We start from the raw sequence: 26547 nt of genomic DNA, 5'->3' as shown, positions 1-26547 counted from the left end.
TTATGTCATTGCTGTCTCTCTCTTGAAACAATGACTTGTTTCATGGCAGGATGTAAGGTATTTAAAGAGGACCACATTGTTATGTGGAGGAGCAGTCATGGTTGACCATTCATTGGTTCTGTTAGTTTACTGTAAACACATGTTTTAACTCCCCCCTCTGGTTTGAGATGACCTAGACTGCAATACATTCCAGAACACTGCTCCCACCCTGATGCGGCCCATGTTCACTCCCCTTCACAGATCTGGCAGGACTGAATAGGTAGGTGTAAGACATATGAAGAAAACTAAGTAGGGGGATTGCTTACACCTATCCAGCTATTGTAGATTGGTGAAACCCAGTATGTACCCAGAGAATGTGTTGACTCACTTGTTTCCTGTTACTTTCTTAAGGGAGCTAGATGAGGTAAAAGGGAAGGTGAATACCCACACACTGATAAATACCCACACACTGATAATACCCACACGCAGATAATACCTACACGCTGATAATACCCACACGCTGATAATACCCACACGCAGATAGATAATACCCACACGCAGATAATACCCACACGCTGATAATACCCACACGCTGATAATACCCACACGCAGATAATACCCACACGCAGATAATACCCACACGCAGATAATACCCACACACTGATAATACCCACACGCAGATAATACCCACACGCAGATAATACCCACACGCAGATAATACCCACACGCAGATAATACCCACACGCAGATAATACCCACACGCAGATAATACCCACACGCTGATAATACCCACACGCTGATAATACCCACACGCTGATAATACCCACACGCTGATAATACCCACACGCTGATAATACCCACACGCTGATAATACCCACACGCTGATAATACCCACACGCTGATAATACCCACACGCTGATAATACCCACACGCTGATAATACCCACACGCTGATAATACCCACACGCTGATAATACCCACACGCTGATAATACCCACACGCTGATAATACCCACACGCTGATAATACCCACACGCTGATAATACCCACACGCTGATAATACCCACACGCTGATAATACCCACACGCTGATAATACCCACACACCTTTACTTTCAAGTTTCTCCTTTATTTTCACATGTTATTCTCTGTATCCTGCACCTATTCCATCAGCTGGATGTGTGGCTTGAACTGCAGCTGAAAGAGCGTGACCATAGCGACACACACTTACCTCTCCCAGTTTTCCCAGTTTCACGTACGTCTCCAGCTTTCCAAAGCCAATGTCAGACTGCATGGAAAAACACATTAGGTAGCCTACTATGGTTAGGGCAATAGGGTATTATTACAGTATTGGGATATTGGTTAGTTATGTGTAGGGTAACTGTGCTGTAGGGTTATGGATGGTAAAGGGATATATTTATGGTTATGACCATATGATTTAGGGATCATGGTATTGGGATACTGTGATATTGGGTATAGGCGGTAGCCTACTGGGTGTTGTGGTATGGGTATATTAGGCTATTGGGGTATAAGGGGGTACAGGATACTGACCAGTGACGCCCGTAGGGACATGCGTCTGAGTGGTTTGATTTAGTGTATTGGGGTATGGGTGTATTATGGTATATAGTGGTACAGGTATGTGATACTGAACAGTGAAGCCCGTAGGGACATGCGTTTGAGGGGTTTGATTTAGGGTATGGGTGTATTAGGGTATAGGAGTATGAGGTATACAGTAGGGGTACGAGGTATGGGGTACTAACCAGTGAAGCCCGTCGAGACATGCGGCTGAGGGGTTTGCAGGGAGGAGAGTTGTTCTCACTCTCCATCTCTCTCTCCATCTGCAGCTTCTTGAGGAACTCCGGAGGAAGGCGGATGTCCATGGGCAGAGACATACGCTTACTCACGTCCTGCAGACAATCAATAATCCGTCATCAATATGCAACACTCACACATAATCAATCAGTATTCGTCAATATACATACCATCATAAATGGGCAATATTCTCATATTATCAATGACACATTGCACCAGAATGTTCATTGCCAGAGGTGAGGAGGGATTGTGGCTATTTAAAGCTAGGGATGATTAGACAACTATTGGTTTGAGAATGTCATCTTCTCTCTGTGAGTCTATTCTGTATGAATGGGAGAGCTGTTTGAATATAGGCCGAGATTAATCAAACCTCTGTTCAATTAATCTTTTCCCCCAGTCTCTCACCCTCTGACACAGTTTCTCCTGTGAGTGACTATCTCACACTTCCCCCTGTAATACACATCTGGAACTGTCTAAAATAACGTTTTTGTGTGTATGTACATTTCCCCAGGGTGTGTGTGTGTGTGTGTGTGCTCGTTTGTGCGTGCGTACACAAACATATGCATTTGTGACAGTCGCTCTTTGCAGTTATTTTTGTTGAAAAGTAATACGGCTGAATTCTCACTAAAGGTATCTGTCACGGCTGGGTTTAGTGGAAGCAAAACAGAAGAAGAGATAAAGCGAGAGACGGTAAAGAAAGACAGTTCAGATGATGGCTTGTAATTCCCTGTGGGCTGTGTAGCAGCTACTGCTGTTCTGAGGCTGAGAGGAAGTTATGGCCACTCAGCCTGGAGAGGGAGGAGAGGAACCCAGTCACTTATGATATCATAATGGTGTTATGATTGGTTTCATAACGGTTTTATGAATGCCTTATGTATACACCCTTCAAGTAATGTGTTACCTGACTTGTACAGGCTATATTTACTTAGTGTCTCTCTCAGTATAGCAGTTCCTTTCAGATTGGTGTTTTGAGCTATACTATACTAATCGGTCTGTCAATATTAACTTTATCACATCTAAACTCTCTATATTTTATATGCATTTTTTGTTCTTCCCAACTCTCCCTCCCTGTCTCACTTCCATAGAGAAGCGTCGGTGTGGTGCTTTGCTGCGGTACTGGAGCTGGGAGGGGGACTGTGCTCCGGGTATGGCTGGCTCAGGGCTCACTGGACTGGGACTGGCCTCAGGGTGCAGTGACGGCAGAGTCAGGCTGTCTGGAGTCAGTGCTGCAGGTCAGACAGAGAGGGAGACAACATACACTTTAGTGTTATAGAAAACGTAACACATGATACTGATAAATACATATTGTAGCCTCATACACACACACACACACACTTGCTTTAACAATCTATCCTCTTCAGTGTTGTACACAACAGATTGAGTGGACAATTACTCTTTATGAAACAACAACACAGCACTCTTTCAGTCTGGACACTACACAAGGCTGTATCAGCTATACTGTGTGGAAGTGTGTGCATGTGTAACTGTGTCAGGCCATTGAACAGCTCAAGGTGAAGTGTTTCAGCCTTGGTTTGACCCTGTATGTGAATGGATTGTTGGTCTCACTGCTTTTGGATGTGTTTGGAGTGTGTGTCTCTTCCATCACACCGATTGAAACCTCTATGTATGTGTGTCTGTGCATGTGTGCCTATGTGTGTATAGTGATTTGATGTGTGTGTGTGTGTGTGTGTGTGCGTACAGTAGCAACGCGCATAACCCACCCACTTGAGGATCTGTCGTTTTCAGCCATTTATTTTGATGTTTGTTCATTTTTTGTGTAATTGAAAAAAGTAATGATTTAAAACAGTTGAAATGTTTACAAATTAGATGCACTGAAATGAAGGCAAGTTCCGAAAATGAACACTTGGATTATAGTGATATTATAGTATGTCTGATCTCGCAAACAATGTAAAGTTTGTATAGGTACTGTCACGTTCTGACCTTAGTTCCTTTGTTTTAGTATGGTCAGGGCGTGAGTTGGGGTGGGCAGTCTGTTTGTTTTTCTATGTTGGTTTTTGAGTTTGGCCTAGTATGGTTCTCAATCAGAGGCAGCTGTCAATTGTTGTCCCTGATTGAGAATCATACTTAGGTAGCCTGGGTTTCACTTTTGGTTTGTGGGTGTTTGTTTCCGTGTGAGTGTTTGGGCCACACGGTACTGTTTCGGTAAATTCAAGTTGTCATTTATTGTTTAGTGTTCTGAGTTTTAATTAAACATCATCATGAACACTTACCACGCTGCGCTTTGGTCCTCATCTCTTTCTCCCGACGACATCCGTTACAGGTACAGTTGAAGTCAGAAGTTGACATACACCTTAGCCAAATACATTTAAACTCAGTTTTTCACAATTCCTGACATTTAATCTAAGAAAAAATTCCCTGTCGTCGTTTTTTTTAAGAATGTGAAATATCAGAATAATAGCAGAGAATGATTTCAGCTTTTATTTATTTTATCACATTCCCAGTGGGTCAGAAGTTTACATACACTCAATTACTATTTGGTAGCATTGCCTTTAAATTGATTAACTTGGGTCAAACGTTTCGGATAGCCTTCCACAAGCTTCCCACAATAAGTTGGGTGAATATTGGCCCATTCCTCCTGACAGAGCTGGTGTAACTGTATCAGGGTAATAGGCCTCCTTGCTCGCACACACTTTTTCAGTTCTGCCCACAAATGTTCTATAGGATTGAGGTCAGGGCTTTGTGATGGCCACTTCAGTACCTTGACTTTGTTGTCCTTAAGCCATTTTGCCACAACTCTGGAAGTATGCTTGGGGTCATTGTCCATTTGGAAGACCCATTTCCGACCAAGCTTTAACTTCCTGACTGATGTCTTGAGGTGTTGCTTCAATATATCCACATCATTTTCCTGCCTCATGATGCCATCTATTTTGTGAAATGCACCATTCCCTCCTGCAGCCAAGCACCCCCACAACATGATGCTGCCAACCCCATGCTTCATGGTCGGGATGGTGTTCTTCGGCTTGCAAGCCTCCCCCTTTTTCCTCCAAACATAACTATGGTCATTATGGCCAAACAGTTATATTTTTGTTTCATCAGACCAGAGGATATTTCTCCAAAAAGTACGATCTTTGTCCCCATGTGCAGTTGCAAACCGTAGTCTGGCTTTTTTACGGCGGTTTTGGAGCAGCGGCTTCTTCCTTGCTGAGCGGCCTTTCAGGTTATGTCGATTTAGGACTCATTTTACTGTGGATATAGATACTTTGTACCTGCTTCCTCCAGCATCTTCACAATGTTCTTTGCTGTTGTTCTGGGATTGATTTGCACTTTTCGCACCAAAGTACGTTCATCTCTAGGAGACAGAACATGTCTCCTTCCTGAGCGGTAAGACGGCTGTGTGGTCCCATGGTGTTTATACTTGCATACTATTGTTTGTACAGATGAACTTGGTACCTTCAGGTGTTTGGAAATTGCTCCCAAGGATGAACCAGACTTGTGGAGGTCTACAATTTTTTTTTAAATCTGAGGCCCTGGCTGATCTCTTTTGATTTTCCCATGATGTCAAGCAGAGGCATCAAATTTGAAGGTAGGTCTTGAAAAACACCCACAGGTACACCTCCAATTGACTCAAATTATGTAAATTAGCCTACCAGAAGCTTCTAAAACCATGGCATAATTTTTGGGAATTTTCCAATCTGTTTAAAGGCACAGTCAACTTAGTGTATGTAAACTTCTGACCCACTGGAATTGTGATACAGTGAATTATAAGTGAAATAATCTGTCTGTAAACAATTGTTGGAAAAATGACTTGTGTCATGCACAAATTAGATGTCCTAACCGACCTGCCAAAACTATAGTTTGTTTACAAGAAATCTGTGGAATGGTTGAAAAACGAGTTTTAATGACTCCAACCTAAGTGTATGTAAACTTCCGACTTCAACTGTATACTCCACACAGAGACGCATACAAAGTTTTCCCTCGCCCTCAATTTAACAAATCTGACCATAATTCTATCCTCCTGATTCCTGCTTACAATCAACAATTAGAGGGGCGCACCAGTGACAAGATCAATAAAAAGTGATCAGATGAAGCAGATGCTAAGCTACAGGACTGTTTTGCTAGCACAGACTGGAATATGGAGTACACCACAACTGTTATTGGCTTCATCAATAAGTGCATCGATGACATTGTCCCCACAGTGACTGTACATACATACCCCAACCAGAAGCCATGGATTACAGGCAGCATCAACACTGAGCTAAAGGCTAGAGCTGCCACTTTCAAGGAGCAGGACTCTAGCCCGGTAGCTGATAAGAAATCCCGCTATGCCCTCCGACAAACCATCAAACAGGCAAAGCGTCAATACAGGACTAAAGTCGAATTATACCACACCGGCTCTGACGCTCGTCGGATGTGGCAAGGCTTGCAAACCATTACAGACTACAAAGAGAAGCACAGCAGAGAGCTGCCCAGTGACATGAGCCTACCAGACGAGCTAAACTACTTCTATGCTTGCTTCGAGGCAAATACCACTGAAACATGCATGAGAGCACCAGCTGTCCCAGAAGACTGTAATCACGCTCTCCGCAGCCGGTGAGTAAGACCTTTAAACAGGTCAACATTCACAAGGCCACAGGGCCAGACGAATTACCAGGACGAGTACTACGAGCATGCGCAGACCAACTGGCAAGTGTCTACACTGAAATGTTCAACCTCTCCCTGTTCGAGTCTGTAGTACCAACATGTTTTAAGCAGACCACCATAGTGCCTGTGCCCAAGAACACTTAGGTAACATGCCTAAATGACTACCGACCCGTAGCACTCACGTCTGTAGCCATGAAGTGCTTTGAAAGGCTGGCCATGGTTCACATCAACACCATTATCCCAGAAATCCCTAGACCCATTCCAATTTGCATACCACCCCAACAGATCCACACATGATGCAATCTCTATTGCACTCCACACTGCCCTTTCCCAGCTGGACAAAAGGGACACCTATGTGAGAATGCTATTCATTGACTACAGCTCAGCGTTCAACACCATAGTGCCCTCAAAGCTCATCAATAAGATAAAGACCCTTGGACTAAACACCTCCCTCGGCAACTGGATCCTGGACTTCCTGGGTAGGTAACAACACATCCGAAATGCTGATCCTCAACACAAGGGTGCTTGCTCAGTCCCCTCTTGTACTCCATGTTCACTTATTTGACTCCAACACCATCATTCAATTTGCCGATAACACAACAGTGGCAGGCCTGATCACCGACAACAACGAGACAGTCTATAAGGAGGAGGTCAGAGACCTGGCCATGTGGTGCCAGGACAACAACCTCTCCCTCAACGTGACCAAGACAAAAGAGATGATTGTGGACTACAGGAAAAAGAGGACCGAGCACGCCTCCATTCTCATCGACGGGGCTGCAGTTGAGCAGGTTGAGAGCTTCAAGTTCCTTGGTGTCCACATCATCAACAAACTAATATGTTCCAAGCACACCAAGACAGTCGTGAAGAGGGCACGACAAAACCTATTCCCCCTCGGGAGACTGAAAAGATATGGCATGGGTCCTCAGATCTTCAAAAGGTTCTACAGCTGCACCTTCGAGAGCATCCTGACTTGTTGCATCACTGCCTGGTATGGCAACTGCTCAGCCTCCGACCACAAGGTACTACAGAGGGTAGTGTGAACGGCCCAGTACACGGGCCAAACTTCCTGCCATCCAGGACCTCTACTCCTCTACTGCCATTCAGGACCTCTGTTGTCATCTAAGCATAGTCACTTTAACAACTCTACCTACATGTACATACTACCTCAACTAACCGATCTCCTCCTCCTCTGTGCTGGTACCCCCCTGTCTATAATCTCGCTATTGTTGTTTTACTGCTGCTCTTTATTTACTTGTTACTTTTATCTCTTATTTTTGGTTGGGGGCTCGTAAGTAAGCATTTCACTGTAAGGCCTACACCTGTTGTATTTGATAATAATAAAATATATAAAGTACCAGTCAAAAGTTTGGATACACCTATTCATTCAAGGGTTTTTCTTTTTTTTAAAAACTTTTTTCTACATTGTAGAAAGTGAAGACATCAAAACTATGAAATAACACACATGGAATCATGTAGTAACCACAAAAGTGTTAAACAATTCAAAATATATATTTACTATGTAGAAAATAGTAAAAATAAAGAAAAACGCTGTAATGAGTAGGTGTGTGTGTGTGGACAGGTTATGTATGTATGTATGTATAGTTTGAGAAACAGACGCCTCACAATTCCTCAACTGGCAGCTTAATTGAAGAGGTGACTCCGGGCTGCTGGCCTTCTAGGCAGAGTTGCAAAGAAAAAGCCATATCTCAGAATGGCCAATAAATATAAAATATTAATATGTGGAAAAAAAACGACACTGGACAGAGGAACTCTGCCTAGAAGGCCAGCATCCCGGAGTCACCTCTTAACTGTTTGCATTGAGACTGGTGTTTTGCAGGTACTATTTAATGAAGCTGACAGTTGAGGACTTGTGAGGCGTCTGTTTCTCAAAGTAGACATTCTAATGTACTTGTCCTCTTGCTCAGTTGTGCACCTGGGCCACCCACTCCTCTTTCTATTCTGGTTAGGGCCAGTTTGTGCTGTTCTGTGAAGGGAGTACTACTCAGCGTTGTACGAGATCTTCAGTTTCTTGGCAATTTCTCGCATGGAATAGCCTTTATTTCTCAGAACATGAATAGACAGACGAGTTTCAGAAGAAAGTGCTTTGTTTCTAGCCATTATGAGCCTGTAATCTAACCCACAAATGCTGATGCTCCAGATACTCAACTAGTCTAAAGAAGGCCAGTTTTATTGCTTCTTTAAATCAGCACAACAGTTTTCAGCTGTGCTAACATAATTGCAAAAGGGTTTTCTAATGATCAATTAGCCTTTTAAAATGATAAACTTGGATTAGCTAACACAACGTGCCATTGGAACACAGGAGTGATGGTTGCTGATAATGGGCCTCTATACGCCTACGTAGATAATCCATTAAAAAAAAATCTGGTGTTTCCAGCTACAATAGTCATTTACAACATTAACAATGTCTACACTTGTAACGGGTTTCTTCTTCCTCCTCCTCCTCCTCTGAGGAGTAGTAGGATGGATCGGAGGACCAAAGCGCAGCATGGTATGCGTTCATGATGTTAATATTTAATGAATCAAACTGAACACTGAAATACAAAACAACAGTGAACGAACGAAACCGAAACAGTTCTGTCTGGTGCAGAATACAAACACTCAACAGAAAATAATCACCCACAGCTCAAGGGTGAAAACAGGCTACCTAAGTATGGTTCTCAATCAGGGACAACGATTGACAGCTGCCTCTGATTGAGAACCATACCAGGCCAAACACAGAAATCCCAAATCATAGAAAAAAGAACAGACTGCCCACCCCAACTCACGCCCTGACCATACTAAAACTAAGACAAAACAAAGGAACTAAGGTCAGAACGTGACAACACCTTATTTCTGATCAATTTGATGTTATTTTAATGGACAAAAATGTGCTTTTCTTTCAAAAACAAGGACATTTCTAAGTGACCCCAAACTTTTGAACGGTAGTTTATATACACACACAAGTAAAAAATGTTTTGCCATTTGACAATAAATATAATGCCTGAACTCCATTCATAAAAAATTGAAAAATGTAGTGCCATGAGGCTGAATTGGTAGAGCATGGTAATGTCAGGGTTGTGGGTTCGATTCCCACAGAGGACCAGTACGAAAAGGTATGAAAATGTATGCACTCAGTACTGTACGTCACTCTTGATAAGAGTATCTCCTAAAAGACTAAAATGTTTTTTTTTAAAGTGTTCATCCATTGTCCAACTGTTGCATTTGTTAAAATAGTTTTTAAAACCTTTTAACAATTTCAATGACCGTTGCTAGGGTGTTTGTGCTTCTGCGCTTTCTTGTGTGTGTTCAGCCAATTGCCTCCTGAGGTGTTTGATGTAGTCTGCAGTGAGCTCTTTAACTCCTTGTTTCCATGGAGACACTGATTGCTAACAAAAGCATGTGAGGATAGGGCTAAACAGAGGGAAATATTCTCTCTTTGCACCCCTCCCCTCTCTCTCTCGGTCTCCTCTCCCCCCTCTTTCTCTGTTTCCTTCTCTTGTCTCCAGTCTCTCTCTGACAGATAGCTCATCCATTAATATTTATTCCTGCACCCACAGTCTTCCTTTTATTAGTAGATACACTTGTGTCTGCAAACACAGATACCATTTCTGGTGTACATGCACGCAAATGATGATGATGGAAATTTAGATGGTAGATTTTAGTTTAAATAAAAGTTAATCATCCATAGGCAGAAGGCAAGTATCTAACCAGCTCACTTAAGTGTTAGAAAAATAAGGTGAAAAATTGATTGGGCAAAAGAGCGATAGAGAGATGGAATAGAGATCGAGAGATCAACGAAGGTGAGAGAGAGGGAATTGGATGGAATGAAGTAGAGGTCGACCGATTATGATTTTAACGCCGATAATTGGAGGACCAAAAGAAGCCGATACCGATTAATCGGCTGATTTTTAAAAAATTTATTTGTAATAATGACAATTACAACAATACTGAATGAACACTTATTTTAACTTAATATAAAACATCAAAAAAATCAATGTAGCCTCAAATAAATAATGAAACATGTTCAATTTGGTTTTAAATCGTGCAAAAACAAAATGTTGGAGAAGAAAGTAAAAGTGCAATATGTGCCATGTAAAAAAGCTGACGTTTAAGTTCCTTGCTCAGAACATAAGAACATATGAAAGCTGGTGGTTCCTTTCAACATGAGTCTTCCATATTCCCAGGTAAGAAGTTTTAGGTTGTAGTTATTATAGGAATTATAGGACTATTTCTCTCTATACCATTTGTATTTCATTAACCTTCGACTATTGGATGTTCTTATAGGTACTTATAGGTAAAAAACTGTCGTTCTGCCCCTGAACAAGGCAGTTAACCCACCGTTCCTAGGCCGTCATTGAAAATAAGAATGTGTCCTTAACTGACTTGCCTAGTTAAATAAAAATTAAATAGAGGTGTAAATAAATAGGCCAAATCGGTGTCCAAAAATACCGATTTCCGATTGTTATGAAAACTTGAAATCGTCCCTAATTAATCGGCCATTCCGATTAATCGGTCAACCTCTAGTATGAAGTGGAGATAGATTAATGGTCAGAAAGATAGCTATGATGTCATCTTAGTTTGATTAATACTTATGCTATGGGTGGGCACAGAACGAGAGAGCGAGAGGGGAAGAAATAAAGGGAGCAGGCTGGTCATTTAAATATCACAGTTACAGCAACCCTTTGATCTGTCTGCTTGTAATTGGGGTCAGGGCAGGTGAGACGTGTACACACAGACACACACACACACACACACACACAAAGGTATAAGACAGCTTGTTTGGAAAAGGACAATCCAATAAGTGGACCACAAGATGTCTTTATGTAAGGCCATGTCCACAAAGAAGGAGAGTTAGTGAGTGTGAGTTAGTTTTTAGTTGTGTTTTTGTTGGTGTGCGGGTACAGGAGGAAGAAAAGTGTTCATAATAATATTGTTCTTTACGATGAGAGGGTACAGAGTCTTCAGCCTATGTGACTGTGTGTTATAGTCCTATCTAAATTGGGAGATAATATAGACATCTGATGAAGTGAATAATGTATTAAAGGGCAGACTGAAAGGCTCTCACATGGCCAGGTAGGAAACTCAAATTCAAGACAGGAGCTGTCTGCTGACTGTTAGTTTCTCTCAGAGTTGCATTTCTAATGAAGCTTCCTGCTGTAGGCTACTACAATGTTTTCTACCGATGGGGCATCCATTCTTCTCTAGCTGGCTCTGGTAAAATTTTGTATGACAGTGTTTAATGTGATGACCTGAACTAATTCAATTATTTCATTATGTTTATCTTCCAATCAGCATATAAAAGTATTATTTAATATAGTGAAACTATACCCCTTGACTTTTTCCACATTTTGTTATAGCCTTGTTCTAAAATTGACTAAATAAATAATCCTCAGATATCTACACACAATACCCCATAATGCCAAAGCTAAAACAAGTTTTTAGAAATGTTTGCAAATGTATATAAAAAAAACATACCTTATTTACATAATTATTCAGACCCTTTGGTATGAGACTTGAAATTATGCTCAGGTGCATCCTGTTTCCATTGATCATCCTTGAGATGTTATTACAACTTGACTGGAGTCCACCTGTGGTAAATTCAATTGATTGGACATGATTTGGAGAGGCACAGACCTGTCTATATCAGGTCCCACAGTTTACAGTGCATATCAAAGCAAAGACCAAGCCATGAGGTCGAAGGAATTGTCCGTAGAGCGCCGAGACAGGATTGTGTCGAAACACAGATCTGGGGAAGAGTTCTAAAAAATGTCTGCAGCATTGAAGGTCCCCAAGAACACAGTGCCCTCCATCATTCTTAAATGGAACAAGTTTGGAACCACCAAGACTCTTCCTAGAGCTGGCCAAACTGAGAAATCGGGAGAGAAGGGCCTTGGTCAGGGAGGTGGAGAAGGGCCTTGTTCAGGGAGGTGACCAAGAACCTGATGGTCACTCTGACAGTGCTCTAGAGTTCCCCTGTGGAGATGGGAGAACCTTTTAGAAGGAAAAACATCTCTGCAGCACTCAGTCAGGCCTCTATGGTAGAGTGGCCAGATGGAAGCCACTCCTCAGCTCGCTTGGAGTTTGCCAAAAGGCACCTAAAAACTCAGAACATGAGAAACAAGTTTCTCTGGTCTGATGAAAGCAACAATGAACTCTTTGGCCTGAATGCCAAGAATTATGTCTGGAGGAAACCTGGCACCATCCCTACAGTGAAGCATGGTGGTGGCAGCATCATGCTGTGGGGTATTTTTCAGTGGCAGGGAGTGGGAGACTAGTCAGGATCGAGGCAAAGAAGAACGGAGCAAAGGACAGAGAGATCCCTGAGGAAAACCTGCTCCCGAGCCCTCAGGACCTCAAAGTGGGGCGAAGGTTCACCTTCCAACAGGACAACGACCCTAAGCACACAGGCAAGACACCGCAGGAGTGGCTTTGGGACAAATCTCTATGTCATTGAGTGGCCCAGCCAAGGCCCAGACCGGAACACGATCAAACATCTCTGGAGACCTAAAAATAGCTGTGCAGCAACGCTCCCTATCCAACCTGACAGAGCTTCAGAGGATCTGCAGAGAAGAATGGAAGAAACTCCCCAAATACAGGTGTGCCAAGCTTGTAGCGTCATACCCAAGAAGACTCGAAGGCTGTAATCGCTGCCAAAGGTGCTTTAACAAAGTACTGAGTAATGGGTCTGAATACTTGGAAATGCGATACGTTTTTGCTTTGTCATTATGGGGTGTGTAGATTGATGAGGGAAAACAAATATTTAATACATTTTAGAATAAGGCTGTAACCTAACAAATTGTGGAAAAAGTCAAGGGGTCCCAAAGGCACTGTAAACTAGGTTGCTGTATTAGATTGTGTTAAAGATTAGACTGGCAGGCAGAAGGGTGGCCTCCCTGGTACACACACGTTAGCCTGTAAGGTTTGCTAATGAATTAATCTCTCACTCAGACGTGACTAATTGACTTTTTTGCTTACCTACCGAGACAGGCGACTGAAGGATATATTATGTTGATAAAACTGCCTTAAGGATATACACCTACAGTGCCTTGCGAAAGTATTCGGCCCCCTTGAACTTTGCGACCTTTTGCCACATTTCAGGCTTCAAACATAAAGATATAAAACTGTATTTTTTTTGTGAAGAATCAACAACAAGTGGGACACAATCATGAAGTGGAACGACATTTATTGGATATTTCAAACTTTTTAAAACTTTTTTAAAATTGGGCGTGCAAAATTATTCAGCCCCCTTAAGTTAATACTTTGTAGCGCCACCTTTTGCTGCGATTACAGCTGTAAGTCGCTTGGGGTATGTCTCTATCAGTTTTGCACATCGAGAGACTGACATTTTTTCCCATTCCTCCTTGCAAAACAGCTCGAGCTCAGTGAGGTTGGATGGAGAGCATTTGTGAACAGCAGTTTTCAGTTCTTTCCACAGATTCTCGATTGGATTCAGGTCTGGACTTTGACTTGGCCATTCTAACACCTGGATATGTTTATTTTTGAACCATTCCATTGTAGATTTTGCTTTATGTTTTGGATCATTGTCTTGTTGGAAGACAAATCTCCGTCCCAGTCTCAGGTCTTTTGCAGACTCCATCAGGTTTTCTTCCAGAATGGTCCTGTATTTGGCTCCATCCATCTTCCCATCAATTTTAACCATCTTCCCTGTCCATGCTGAAGAAAAGCAGGCCCAAACCATGATGCTGCCACCACCATGTTTGACAGTGGGGATGGTGTGTTCAGTGTGATGAGCTGTGTTGCTTTTACGCCAAACATAACGTTTTGCATTGTTGCCAAAAAGTTCAATTTTGGTTTCATCTGACCAGAGCACCTTCTTCCACATGTTTGGTGTGTCTCCCAGGTGGCTTGTGGCAAACTTTAAACAACACTTTTTATGGATATCTTTAAGAAATGGCTTTCTTCGTGCCACTCTTCCATAAAGGCCAGATTTGTGCAATATACGACTGATTGTTGTCCTATGGACAGAGTCTCCCACCTCAGCTGTAGATCTCTGCAGTTCATCCAGAGTGATCATGGGCCTCTTGGCTGCATCTCTGATCAGTCTTCTCCTTGCATGAGCTGAAAGTTTAGAGGGACGGCCAGGTCTTGGTAGATTTGCAGTGGTCTGATACTCCTTCCATTTCAATATTATCGCTTGCACAGTGCTCCTTGGGATGTTTAAAGCTTAGGAAATCTTTTTGTATCCAAATCCGGCTTTAAACTTCTTCACAACAGTATCTCGGACCTGCCTGGTGTGTTCCTTGTTCTTCATGATGCTCTCTGCGCTTTTAACGGACCTCTGAGACTATCACAGTGCAGGTGCATTTATACGGAGACTTGATTACACACAGGTGGATTGTATTTATCATCATTAGTCATTTAGGTCAACATTGGATCATTCAGAGATCCTCACTGAACTTCTGGAGAGAGTTTGCTGCACTGAAAGTAAAGGGGCTGAATCATTTTGCACGCCCAATTTTTTCAGTTTTTGATTTGTTAAAAAAGTTTGAAATATCCAATAAATGTCGTTCCACTTCATGATTGTGTCCCACTTGTTGTTGATTCTTCACAAAAAAATACAGTTTTATATCTTTATGTTTGAAGCCTGAAATGTGGCAAAAGGTCTCAAAGTTCAAGGGGGCCAAATACTTTCGCAAGGCACTGTATATATAGTCATTCTGATCTGCGAGCTGATTTGTTTGCAATAAAGATCCATTAGAAACAATAAAGACATGACCACTGTAAAGACAGCTGCTCTGATGCATGTGACGAGCTTTTTGTGTGTTCTGGTATTTCAGTGTCAGGGAATATGATTGAGCTGTATCTTGATGTGAAAAAAACATTCTTTGAGAGTCTAGGAAAGGTTGTGTTGCTGATGTTTTATCCCAAACTCATTAGGAGTTGAAAGGAATGTTAGGTTGTGGTTAATAAAAATGTCAGCCAAGTCCGTCACTCCAAACATGGACAGATAGTTGGACAGCATCGCCCTGATTCACTGTTGCAGAAATCAATGATTATTTCATGAAATCTTTGTTCAGTTATTGTCTGAAACAGGCTGTGGTGGAATAAGGGGTTGCGAAGGGTAGAATGTCTGGATTGACAGAGAGCCTAAAGAACACTATGAACACCAGAGCACAATGGTTAAAAGGTTTTCTTTCACTGCTGCAGGGCAGTCTAGTGCCGGATGAGAGGATGGTTGTTGCTCTGACCCAGTGGCCTACAACAAGGGAGATTGGCTTGTAAAAATGTGTCTTGAACACTGCTAATCCCCATCAGCCTCAGCTCCCAGCACCCTGTCTCACTCTTCCACCCCTCTCTCTCTGTCCGTCTTTCTCTCTCTGTCCGTCTTTCTCTCTCCCCCCGTCTTTCTCTCTCTCCCCCCGTCTTTCTCTCTCCCCCTCCGTCTTTCTCTCTCCCCCTCCGTCTTTCTCTCTCCCCCTCCGTCTTTCTCTCTCCCCCTCCGTCTTTCTCTCTCCCCCTCCGTCTTTCTCTCTCCCCCTCCGTCTTTCTCTCTCCCCCTCCGTCTTTCTCTCTCCCCCTCCGTCTTTCTCTCTCCCCCTCCGTCTTTCTCTCTCCCCCTCCGTCTTTCTCTCTCCCTCTCCTGTCCTCTCTTACACACACACACCTCTCTTTCTGCTTCTCCTCTCTTCTATCTCTCCACTCGGAGCTTGTGTAAATGTGTGTCCTAAACTCATCAAACTGCAGCCTTCCCTTAGCTGGAAATCAGTGATATACAGGCTGTGGGGACAGAGTGGGGCTGGTACAGAGATGACTGGGCTGGTGGTTTGATTACAAACGGATCAAAGAATGGCCTGATCCATTAATAAAATGATGAATAAATGAATGCAGGGAGGTATGGAGGAGAAAGTAGTGTAAGATCTGGGATCAGGATTTTGAGCTTCCTGTTTCTAAATATAGTCCCAAAACGCTGTCATCCATTAGCAACACTCATAACAGCAAGACCCACCGAATACAAGGAGGACAGAGGAGATGATTTACTGTGTGTCATTGGACAGTGTTGGACAGGCAGTGCAAGGTAGTTAGAGGTCTTACCCTGAGTGTGTTGGATGTTGAGCTGGTTGATTTGCTCAGTGAACTCATTTTCCTCGATGGTCTCAGTGCGAGGGACAGACAGAGAGAAACGTCGCTTAAAGTTCTTCATCTTGTTCATGGCGCTGAGAGAGAGAGAGAGAGAGAGAGAGAGAACGAACAAGGCATACATGTATGTAAATGACTGGGTATCGAACCCTGTTTATTTTGCTGTATATCCCTCCAGACTCATACTACACCGGCTCCGACGCTCGTCGGATGTGGCAGGGCTTGCAAACTATTACAGACAACAAGGGGAAGCACAGCCGTGAGCTGCCCAGTGACACGAGCCTACCAGACGAGCTAAATCACTTCTATGCTCGCTTCGAGGCATGCAACACTGAGGCATGCATGAGAGCATCAGCTGTTCCGGACGACTGTGTGATTACGCTCTCCGTAGCCAACGTGAGTAAGACCTTTAGCACATTGGCTAACCGGGCTATCTGCATTGTGTCCCACCACCCGCCAACCCCTCTTTTTACGCATCTGCTACTCTCTGTTCATCATATATGCATGTCACTTTAACAATACCTACATGTACATACTACCTCAATAAGCCTGACTAACAGGTGTCTGTATATAGCCCTGCTACTCTTTTTTTCAAATGTCTTTTTACTGTTGTTTTATTTCTTTACTTACCTACACACACACACTTTTTTTTTCTTTTTTCGCACCATTGGTCAGAGCCTGCAAGTAAGCATTTCACTGTAAGGTTTACACCTGTTGTATTCAGCACACATGACAAATCAACTTTGATTTGATGTAAGCCCACTGAGGTAAAAGTCATCCCAGCTTACAATTGGCTCATTCATCCCCCCTCCTCTCCCCTGTAACTATTCCCCAGATCGTTGCTGTAAATGAGAATGGGCTCTCAGTCAAAGTACCTGGTAAAATAAGGGTTAAATAAATAACACAAGTTTTCAGAACCAAGGCAAAGTTACTCAAACAACACCATGTTCTTAACATTTTAAAGGCTACAACCACATTATACAATTTGAACCACTATCCATAATCCCCGGGGTGAAAGAGCATAACGATTGTCTGGACAGAGGGAAGTGAATATGTAACTACCCTCTGCTGAACCAATGTTCTCTAACCTAACTGCACACCCTCCCATGGCACACCAAACAGAACAGCTCCCGTTAGTGATTGGGTTGTGGTCTTTGGTTGAGGTCAGAAACAGAGAGACAGACTCTGTGTGTGGTGCTCCCTGGCTGTTAAAAATGCTAACATCAGATCACTGATTGATGGAATAATGAGGCAGCGAAATAGCAGGAGAGCATTTAATCAATACAGTCACCTCTCTGTCATGGCCCAGACACTGCTTTGTCAATACATCACATAACCATATAACCCTCTCCCTCCACTCATTATATCGTTCTCTCACTCTCAATCACTAAGCAGCAGTGCAGGTTGGTTGATATGGTCTCTTACTTTCTAATTAGTTTCCTTTCAGACTGTGCGTGTGATGTCATTATTTTAAGACCTAAGAGTAGGCAGAACTATGTTCCTCAGTCGTACACATGATTGTGCGTGCATGTGTGTAACGGACATCACACTGCTTGCTTAGAGTACCACTAATTTGGCTCACCCAGAGGCTTGAATCCAGGACCTCTGCATTTCTAGCACACATGACCACCCTCCTGAAGCCTCTTACCAGTCGGTGCCACTAAAAAATGTACAATTCGTCTGTGTAATTTCTTATTCCATTTTTCAATCATTTGAACCTGAAGATGCACACTTCCCTTTAAAGTGACAATCAACCGTAGAAACAATATCAGCTCCTGTTTAGGTAAAAAGGCTGAGGGATGGGCCTGGAGAAATGTAACCACCATCCATGATATCAACATCATAGTTCTGACCATGTTGAGGCTACATAGTGTTTGTTTACATTTACATCGTTTACAAACATTGGAGTAAAACAAGCTTATATTTTGGGTTCTGATGGGGTACAACAGTTGAACTAAGCTCATGAGAATAAAAATTCTGTTCATTGACTACAGCTCAGCATTCAACACCATAGTACCCTCCAAGCTCATCATCAAGCTGGAGGCCCTGGGTCTTAACCCCACCCTGTGCAACTGGGTCCAGGACTTTCTGACCAGCCACCCCAGGTGGTGAAGGTAGGAAACAACATCTCCACTTCGCTGACCCTCAACACTGGGGCCCCACAAGGGTGTGTGCTCAGCCCCCTCCTGTACTCCCTGTTCATCCACGACTGCGTGGCCATGCACATCTCCAACTCAATCATCAGGTTTGCAGATGACACAGCATTAGTGGGCTTGATCACCAACAATGACGAGACAGCCTACAGGAAGGATGTGAGGGCACTCAGAGTGTGGTGTCAGGAAAACAACCTCTCACTCTACGTCAACAAAGCAATGGAGATGATTGTGGACTTCAGGAAACTGCAGAGGGAGCACCCCCCTATCCACATCGAAGGGACAGCAGGGGAAGGTGGAAAGTTAAGTTCATGGGCTTACACATCACAGACAAACTGAAATGGTCCACCCACACAGACAGTGTGGTGAAAAAGGCATAACAGTGCCTCTTCAACCTCAGAAGGCTGAAGAAATTTGGGTTGTTAACCAAAACCTTGACAAACTTTTACAGATGCACAATCAAGATCATCCTGTAGGGCTGTATCACAGCCTGGTACGGCAACTGCACCGCCCTCAACCGCAAGGCTCTCCAGAGGATGGTGCGGTCTGCACAACGCATCACCGGGGGCACACTACCTGCCCTCCATAACACGTATAGCACCCGATGTCACAGGAAGGCCAAAAAGATCATCAAGGACAACAATCATCTGAGCCACTGTCTGTTCACACCGCTATCATACAGAAGGCGAGGTCAGTACAGGTGCATCAAAGCTGGGACCGAGAGATTGAAAAACAAGATCTCTCTCAAGGCCATCAGACTGCTAAACAGCAAACACTAACACAGAGGCTGCTTCTGTATACATTGTGACCCAATTACTATTAGTTTTATTTTACCTTTATTTAACCAGGTAGGCTAGTTACACATGGAATAAACAAACAATACAGTAGAAAAGGTCTATATACAGTGTGTGCAAAGGAGGTAAGATAAGGGAGGTAAGGCAATAAATAGGCCATGGTGGCGAAATAATTACAATATACCAATTAAACACTGGAGTGATAGATGTGCAGAAGATGAATGTGCAAGTAGAGATACTGGGGTGCAAAAGACCAAGATAAATAAATAAATAAATACAGTATGGGGATGAGGTAGTTGGATGGGCTATGTACAGGTGCAGTGATCTGTGAGCTGCTCTGACAGCTGGTGCTTAAAGCTAGTGAGGGAGATATGAGTCTCCAGCTTCAGTGATTTTTGCAGTTCATTCCAGTCATTGGCAGCAGAGAACTGGAAGGAAAGGCGGTCAAAGAAGGAATTGGCTTTGGGGTTGACCAGTGAGATATACCTGCTGGAGGGCGTGCGACAGGTGGGTGCTGCTATGGTGACCAGTGAGCTGAGATAAGGCGGAGCTTAACCTAGCAAAGACTTGTAGATGACCTGGAGCCAGTGGGTTTGGCAACGAATATGAAGCGAGGGCCAGCCAACAAGAGCGTACAGGTCGCAGTGGGGGCTATTATATGGGGCTTTGGTGACAAAACAGATGGCACTGTGATAGACTGCATCCAATTTGTTGAGTAGAGTGTTGGAGGCTATTTTGTAAATGACATTGCCGAAGTCGAGGATCGGTAGGATGGTCAGTTTTGTTTGGCAGAATGAGTGAAGGATGCTTTGTTGTGAAATAGGAAGCCGATTCTAGATTTAATTTTGGATTGGAGATGGTTAATGTGAGTTTGGAAGGAGAGTTTAGTCTAGCCAGACACCTAGGTATTTGTAGTTGTCCACATATTCTAAGTCAGAACCGTCCAGAGTAGTGATGCTGGACGGGCGGGCAGGTGCAGGCAGCGATAGATTTAAGAGCATGCATTTCGTTTTACTTGCATTTAAGAACAGTTGGAGGCCACGGAAGGAGAGTTGTATGTATGGCATTGAAGCTCGTCTGGAGGTTTGTTAACACAGTGCCCAAAGAAGGGCCAGAAGTACACAGAATGGTGTCGTCTGCGTAGAGGTGGATCAAAGAATCACCAGCAGCAAGAGCAACATCATTGATGTATACAGAGAAGAGAGTCGGCCCGAGAATTGAACCCTCTGGCACCCCCATAGAGACTGCCAGAGGTCCGGAACACACGCCCTACAATTTGACACACTGAACTCTATCAGAGAAGTAGTTGGTGAACCAGGCGAGGCAGTCATTTGAGAAACCCAGGATGTTGAGTCTGCCGATAAGAATATGGTGATTGACAGTCGAAAGCCTTGGCCAGGTCGATGAATACGGTTGCACAGTAATGTCTCTTATCGATGGCGGTTATGATGTAATTTAGGACCTTGAGCATGGCTGAGGTGCAACCATGACCAGCTCTGAAACCAGATTGCATAGCGGAGAAGGTACGGTTGGATTCGAAATGGTCGCTAATATGTTTGTTAACTTGGCTTTCGAAGACCTTAGAAAGGCAGGGTAGGATAGATATAGGTCTGTAGCAGTCTGGGTCTAGAATGTCTCCCCCTTTAAAGAGGTGGATGATCGCGGCAGCTTTCCAATCTTTGGGAATCTCAGACGATACGAAAGAGGTTGAGAACAGGCTAGTAATAGGGGTTGCAACAATTTCAGCAGATAATTTTAGAAAGAGAGGGTCCAGATTGTCTAGCCTGGCTGATTTTTAGGGGTCCAGATTTTGCAGCTCTTTCAGAACAACATTCCAATCACTGGACACTTTAATAAATGGATCACTAGTCACTTTAAATAATGCCACTTTAAATCATGTTTACATATCTTACATTACTCATATCACATGTGCAGTATATACTGTATTTTATACAATCTATGCCGCTCGGCCATCGCTCATCCATATACTTACAGTTGAAGTCGGAAGTTTAAATGTATTTGGCTAAGGTATATGTAAACACAGTTTTTCACAATTCCTAACATTTAATCATAGTAAAAATTCAGTTTTAGGTCAGTAAGGATCACCACTTTATTTTAAGAATGTGAAATGTCAGCATAATAGTAGAGAATGATTTATTTCAGCTTTTATTTCTTTCATCACATTCCAATTGGGTCAGAAGTTTACATACAATCAATTAGTATTTGGTGGCATTGCCTTTAAATTGTTTAAGCTTCCCACAATAAGTTGGGTGAACTTTGGCCCATTCCTCCTGACAGAGCTGGTGTAACTGAGTCAGGTTTGTAGGCCTCCTTGCTCACACACAAGGCTTTGTTTTGGCCACTCCAATACCTTGACTTTGTTGTCCTTAGGCTATTTTGCCACAACTTTGGAAGTATGCTTGGGGTCATTGTCCAATTGGAAGACCCATTTGCGACCAAGCTTTAACTTCCTGACTGATGTCGAGATGTTGCTTCAATATACCCACATAATTTTCCTTCCTCATGATGCCATCTATTTTGTGAAGCGCACCAGTCCCTCCTGCAGCCAAGCACCTCCACAACATGATGCTGCCACCCCCGTGCTTCATGGTTGGGATGGTGTTCTTCGGCTTGCAAGCCTCCCCCTTTTTCCTCCAAACATAACAATGGTCATTATGGCCAAACAGTTCTATTTATGTTTCATCAGACCAGGGGACATTTCTCTAAAAAGTATGATCTTTGTCCCCATGTGCAGTTGCAAACCGTAGTCCAGCTTTTTTACAGCGTTTTTGGAGCAGTGGATTCTTCCTTGTTAAGATGAACGTGGTACCTTCAGGCGTTTGGAAATTTCTCCCAAGGATGAACCAGACTTGGAGGTCTACAATTTGTCAAGCAAAGATGCACTGAGTTTAAGGTAGGCCTTGAAATACATCTACAGGTACACCTCCAATTGACTCAAATGATGTTAATTAGCCTATCAGAAGCTTCTAAAGCCATTACATACTTTCCTGGGATTTTCCAAGCTGTTTAAAGGCACTGTCAACTTAGTGTATGTAAACTTCTGACCAACTGGAATTGTGATACAGTGAATTATAAGTGAAATAATCTGTCTAATCTGTCTGTAAAGTAGATGTCATAGAACTATAGTTCTAGCAAGTCGGTTAGGACAAGAAATTTGTGTAGTGGTTGAAAAACGAGTTAACCAATAAAATTAGATTGAGTCATTTATAAACTATATTCTTTAAGAATTAATGGGTATATGCCATTCATTTATAAAAATAGATGTAGCAACTGGTGATTGCCCCTTTAAAAGCAACGTCTGTTAGGCAGATGACCAGCAAACCTGGTGTTGCATTAAATCTTTCCCCTCAAAGGTTGGGAGAGACAAGAGAATGATAGTTCTATGTCCTTTGGATTCAGCCTCTCGATTCATTGCTCTTCTCAGAGATCTGTATTTAATGATGAGATGCTCATGTCTCCATGCCCTAACAAATGGGAGTCATTGTCCCAAAGGCGGGAAGACAGGTGAGAAGCTTAGATCCAAAATAAGCCGATAGAAACACATTTGGCTTATTTTGCAGATTCGGGCAAGAGTGAAACATCTCGCGTCACCTTTTCCTCACCTCCCCTTTTCTCTTTCCAGCACTCCAAAGCAGCTTAATTGTGTGTCGTAACATAAATGTTGTATTTCTTACAGATCCCCATTAGTACCTGCCAAAGCAGCAGCTACTCTTCCTGGGGTTCAAAAAAGACTAAGGTAATTACAAATCACACAACACATTATTACACACTACTTTACCACATCATATTGTAACGGAATTCCTCTTCTTCAGAGGAGGAGTAGCAAGGATCAGACCAATGTGTAGCGTGGTAAGTGTCCATAATGATATATTTAATAAATCAACAGAAGACTGAACAAAAATACAAACAAACAACCGAAACAGTCCCATATGGTGAAAACACTAACACAGGATACAACCACCCACAAAACACAATAGAAAACAGGCTACCTAAATATGGCTCCCAATCAGAGACAACGACTGACACCTGCCTCTGATTGAGAATCATACAAGGCCAAACACATAGAAATATAACAACAGAACAAAACATAGAACAACAACATAGAATGCCCACCCCACCCCACCCCAACTCACGCATGTTATTGATGTTAGCTCTCCATGTACATTTAAGGGCCAGCCGTGCCTCTCTGTTCTGGGCCAACTGTTGTTTGCTTGTCCCTTTTGTGGCACTTGACCATATGACTGGGCAGTAGTTCAGGTGCGACAAACCTAGGGCCTGTAGGACTTGTTTTGTTGATAGCGATACGAAGAGACCTCTCCCCATCTTAGCTACCGTTGTAACAATATGTTTTGACCATGACAGTTTGCAATCCAGGGTTAAATCAAGCAGTTGTCTCCTCAACATGCTTGATTTCCACATTAGTCATCACATGATTTAGTTGAGGTTTAGGGTTTAGTGAATGATATGTCCCAAATACAATGCTTTTAGTTTTTTTAGCTTTTAGTTTCTTTTGCAACACATTCTAAAAATGACTGCAGCTCTTTGTTAAATGTTGCAGTAATTGTATTTGCTGTAGTAGCTGACGTATGTAGTGTTGAGTAATCAGCATACGAAGTGTTCCTGAGCACAGAGTAAGTATGTTTGTGTGTTGTCAGGGAAGTGTTACCAATGGTGGTGTGCTCCAAGTATCTTGTTTACAGACAACATATCCCTCTGTTTGGAGCAGGGTGCATTCTGGGAGCTCTATGCACTGAGGCAATAGGATGGCTTTAACACTGTCAAAGAACATGGCATCAGGCTCAGTAAATGTACAGTATGACTGTGTGTGTGTGTGTGTGTGTGGTCAATGCAGGATACACAACTACAGAAGACCAGAAGATGCATAGAAGACTGAGAAAAATAAGTTATGAGTGTTCTATGTTCAACACATGAAGGCTCAGTGGGGTTTGGTGTATTTGATTGGGAACACAATCCCCCCCACACACATACACAGATAATGAGACGATTAACACACACACACACAAGAGGGCATCTGGTCATGTAGGGGTGCCAGCAAGGCTCAGTCCCGCCATTCATTCCCTCTGATCAGTCCTGGACACAGATAGCCTTAATGGTGCATCTTTCTCCTGAGAGAGAGAGAGAGCACTAATGGTCTCTCTGCTCCACTCCAGCAATACTCTCTCCTGTAAAGTTTAGAATGCATTAGAAGAGTTATAAAAGGAAAGTTGAGTCTATTAGCTGCTTGTTGTGTTTATCACTTCGGTCTTAGATGGATCATGATGATTCATTCAATTAACTATTGTTCAAATAGTCTTTCTAGCAAAAAGGACTTCCATAATAACTCCTGTCATATACTGTAAATCCACAACCCAAATGTCTGTAGAAATCAACCATTGTCCTGGATTAAACTTCTCTCAAGAATACAGCCTACTGAGGTAGATGATGTGTTGCTTGTTCACTTTGGCTTCATGGGTTTATGCAGGTCAGTGCACATCAGGAACATGACACACACACACTCTCCAGCCCACAGAAATATCCCAAAACCACATGAAATAGGCTGAAATGTGTGCCTGGGCTCAATGGTAGGAAAATCCATTACAGTAGGAAGCAGTCTAATCTGACCAGTGTGATTTTCCAATCAGACCTCTAAACCTGGCAGGAGAGGAGACAGCAGTCACAAACAAACAGATACACAGATATTTCAATGGAAAAAGAAAGGATGAGAACATTGAAAAAAAACATTCAAAGTACCATGGCAAATGTGCATCACAATCCTAAATACCAATACCTTGCCCTTGACATGGTTTGATGGATTTTAAAAAGGAAGTTGTGGAAAGCAGATGAGCATGCAGTAAGAATGGCACATGATGTGAGGAGAGGGGGATGTGAGAGGAAGAGAAAGAAAGATTGAGCTGGTGTTTATTTTGTATAAATGGATTTAAGGAAGAACAATGAATGAGTGTGCCTTTGTACTGTGCAGACTTTGTTACTGCTCAGTAGTGAGGCCAACTCTGGGCCTGTGGTCATATTACCTCTCGCCCCAACAGTTCACACGCACCGAAAGACTGCTCATTCAAGCGCTGCCTGTGTAACCGGCGGTAGCTCTCCAAAACACACACAAACATACATACACACACATTGCACATTCTTTCATCCACACAAACTCGTTGTCTACGAATACACACAACACATACACCGTCTCTACACACATCCGACAACATTCTCCTAGAGAGAATGTCCCGACAGGACTACAGACAGAAGGCACACACAGGAACATTGAACATCTGTCCCCCATATACCAGAGTACAGAAGCACCATTGCACACAAGCAGGTACACACAAGCAAATTCACATCCAAACACAGCCGTTGACCAGTCCAGTGCAAAGTTTGTTATTTCCAGGTGCAAGAGACTAAAAGACAAGCTACTTTCAAGACACAAAACAATCCATTATACACAAAGAAAACAGAATTGGAAGCACTTATGTTCTTCAGTGAAATGTTAGAGCTGTAAAGGGCTGTTGTGGTAATTGTGTGTGAGTGACTGCAGATAATATAAGTACAGTACAGTGGTGAAGGACTGTTGTTTCTCCTCTGGTCATGTTCCAAAGGGACTGTTGTCGTGTTCAACATTACAATGACACGTCTCATGGACTCAGACTCACCATGCATGGTGGGAGTTTTCCCCTGATCTGTCCCTCCTCCATCCATCCCTCTCTCCTCATCTGTGGTGAGACAATAATAAAGATAACCTTTTGTATTTTTCCTCGCCAGCAGCAGAGAGATGACTCGTAAGACAACAAATGCTCCTTTCTTTGGGCTCTGTCTTGTCCCCCCTCTCGGTCTCTCCATCTTCGGTGTGTGTGTGTCTGGTGTGTGCATCTCTCTCGCTCTCTCTCTGAACAGAAGGCCGACTGTACATCATGGGCCTAAGTGAAAAACAAATATCTCACTCTGCTGGGTCAACATTAGAGTGCTCCATTGTGTTCCAGGCTTGGCCATGCAGCTTTATGTAATAGGACATTTATGTTAGGCATTCTTATCTTGTTTGGTCATTTTCCTTTTGGTTATAGTCATAATATGACATTGTGCTTG

At 42.9% G+C, this 26547-nt stretch overlaps 1 protein-coding gene across 3 annotated transcripts in view; it reads right to left on the bottom strand.

Moving 5' to 3' along the window:
• LOC139413482 (cyclin dependent kinase 18) overlaps nt 1-26547 on the bottom strand; it is a 54726-nt gene that overhangs the window by 8712 nt on the left and 19467 nt on the right. The window contains exons 1-5 of one of the 3 annotated variants that reach the window (XM_071160936.1): nt 23234-23316; nt 16443-16564; nt 2865-3013; nt 1736-1882; nt 1207-1263 (exon numbers count right to left, since the gene is read on the bottom strand). In XM_071160936.1, the coding sequence (XP_071017037.1) occupies nt 1207-1263; nt 1736-1882; nt 2865-3013; nt 16443-16564; nt 23234-23316 (558 nt within the window). Of the gene's footprint in view, nt 1-1206; nt 1264-1735; nt 1883-2864; nt 3014-16442; nt 16565-23233; nt 23317-26547 lie in introns of those variants that run through there. The other 2 variants (XM_071160937.1, XM_071160938.1) reach the window with 2 other exon arrangements.

Source organism: Oncorhynchus clarkii, chromosome 7 (genome assembly GCF_045791955.1).
Source record: "Oncorhynchus clarkii lewisi isolate Uvic-CL-2024 chromosome 7, UVic_Ocla_1.0, whole genome shotgun sequence".
Classification (NCBI taxonomy): Eukaryota; Metazoa; Chordata; class Actinopteri; order Salmoniformes; family Salmonidae; genus Oncorhynchus; species Oncorhynchus clarkii.
The sequence above is the reverse complement of the archived record's forward strand: the minus strand, read 5'-3'. Positions and strand labels throughout refer to the sequence as shown.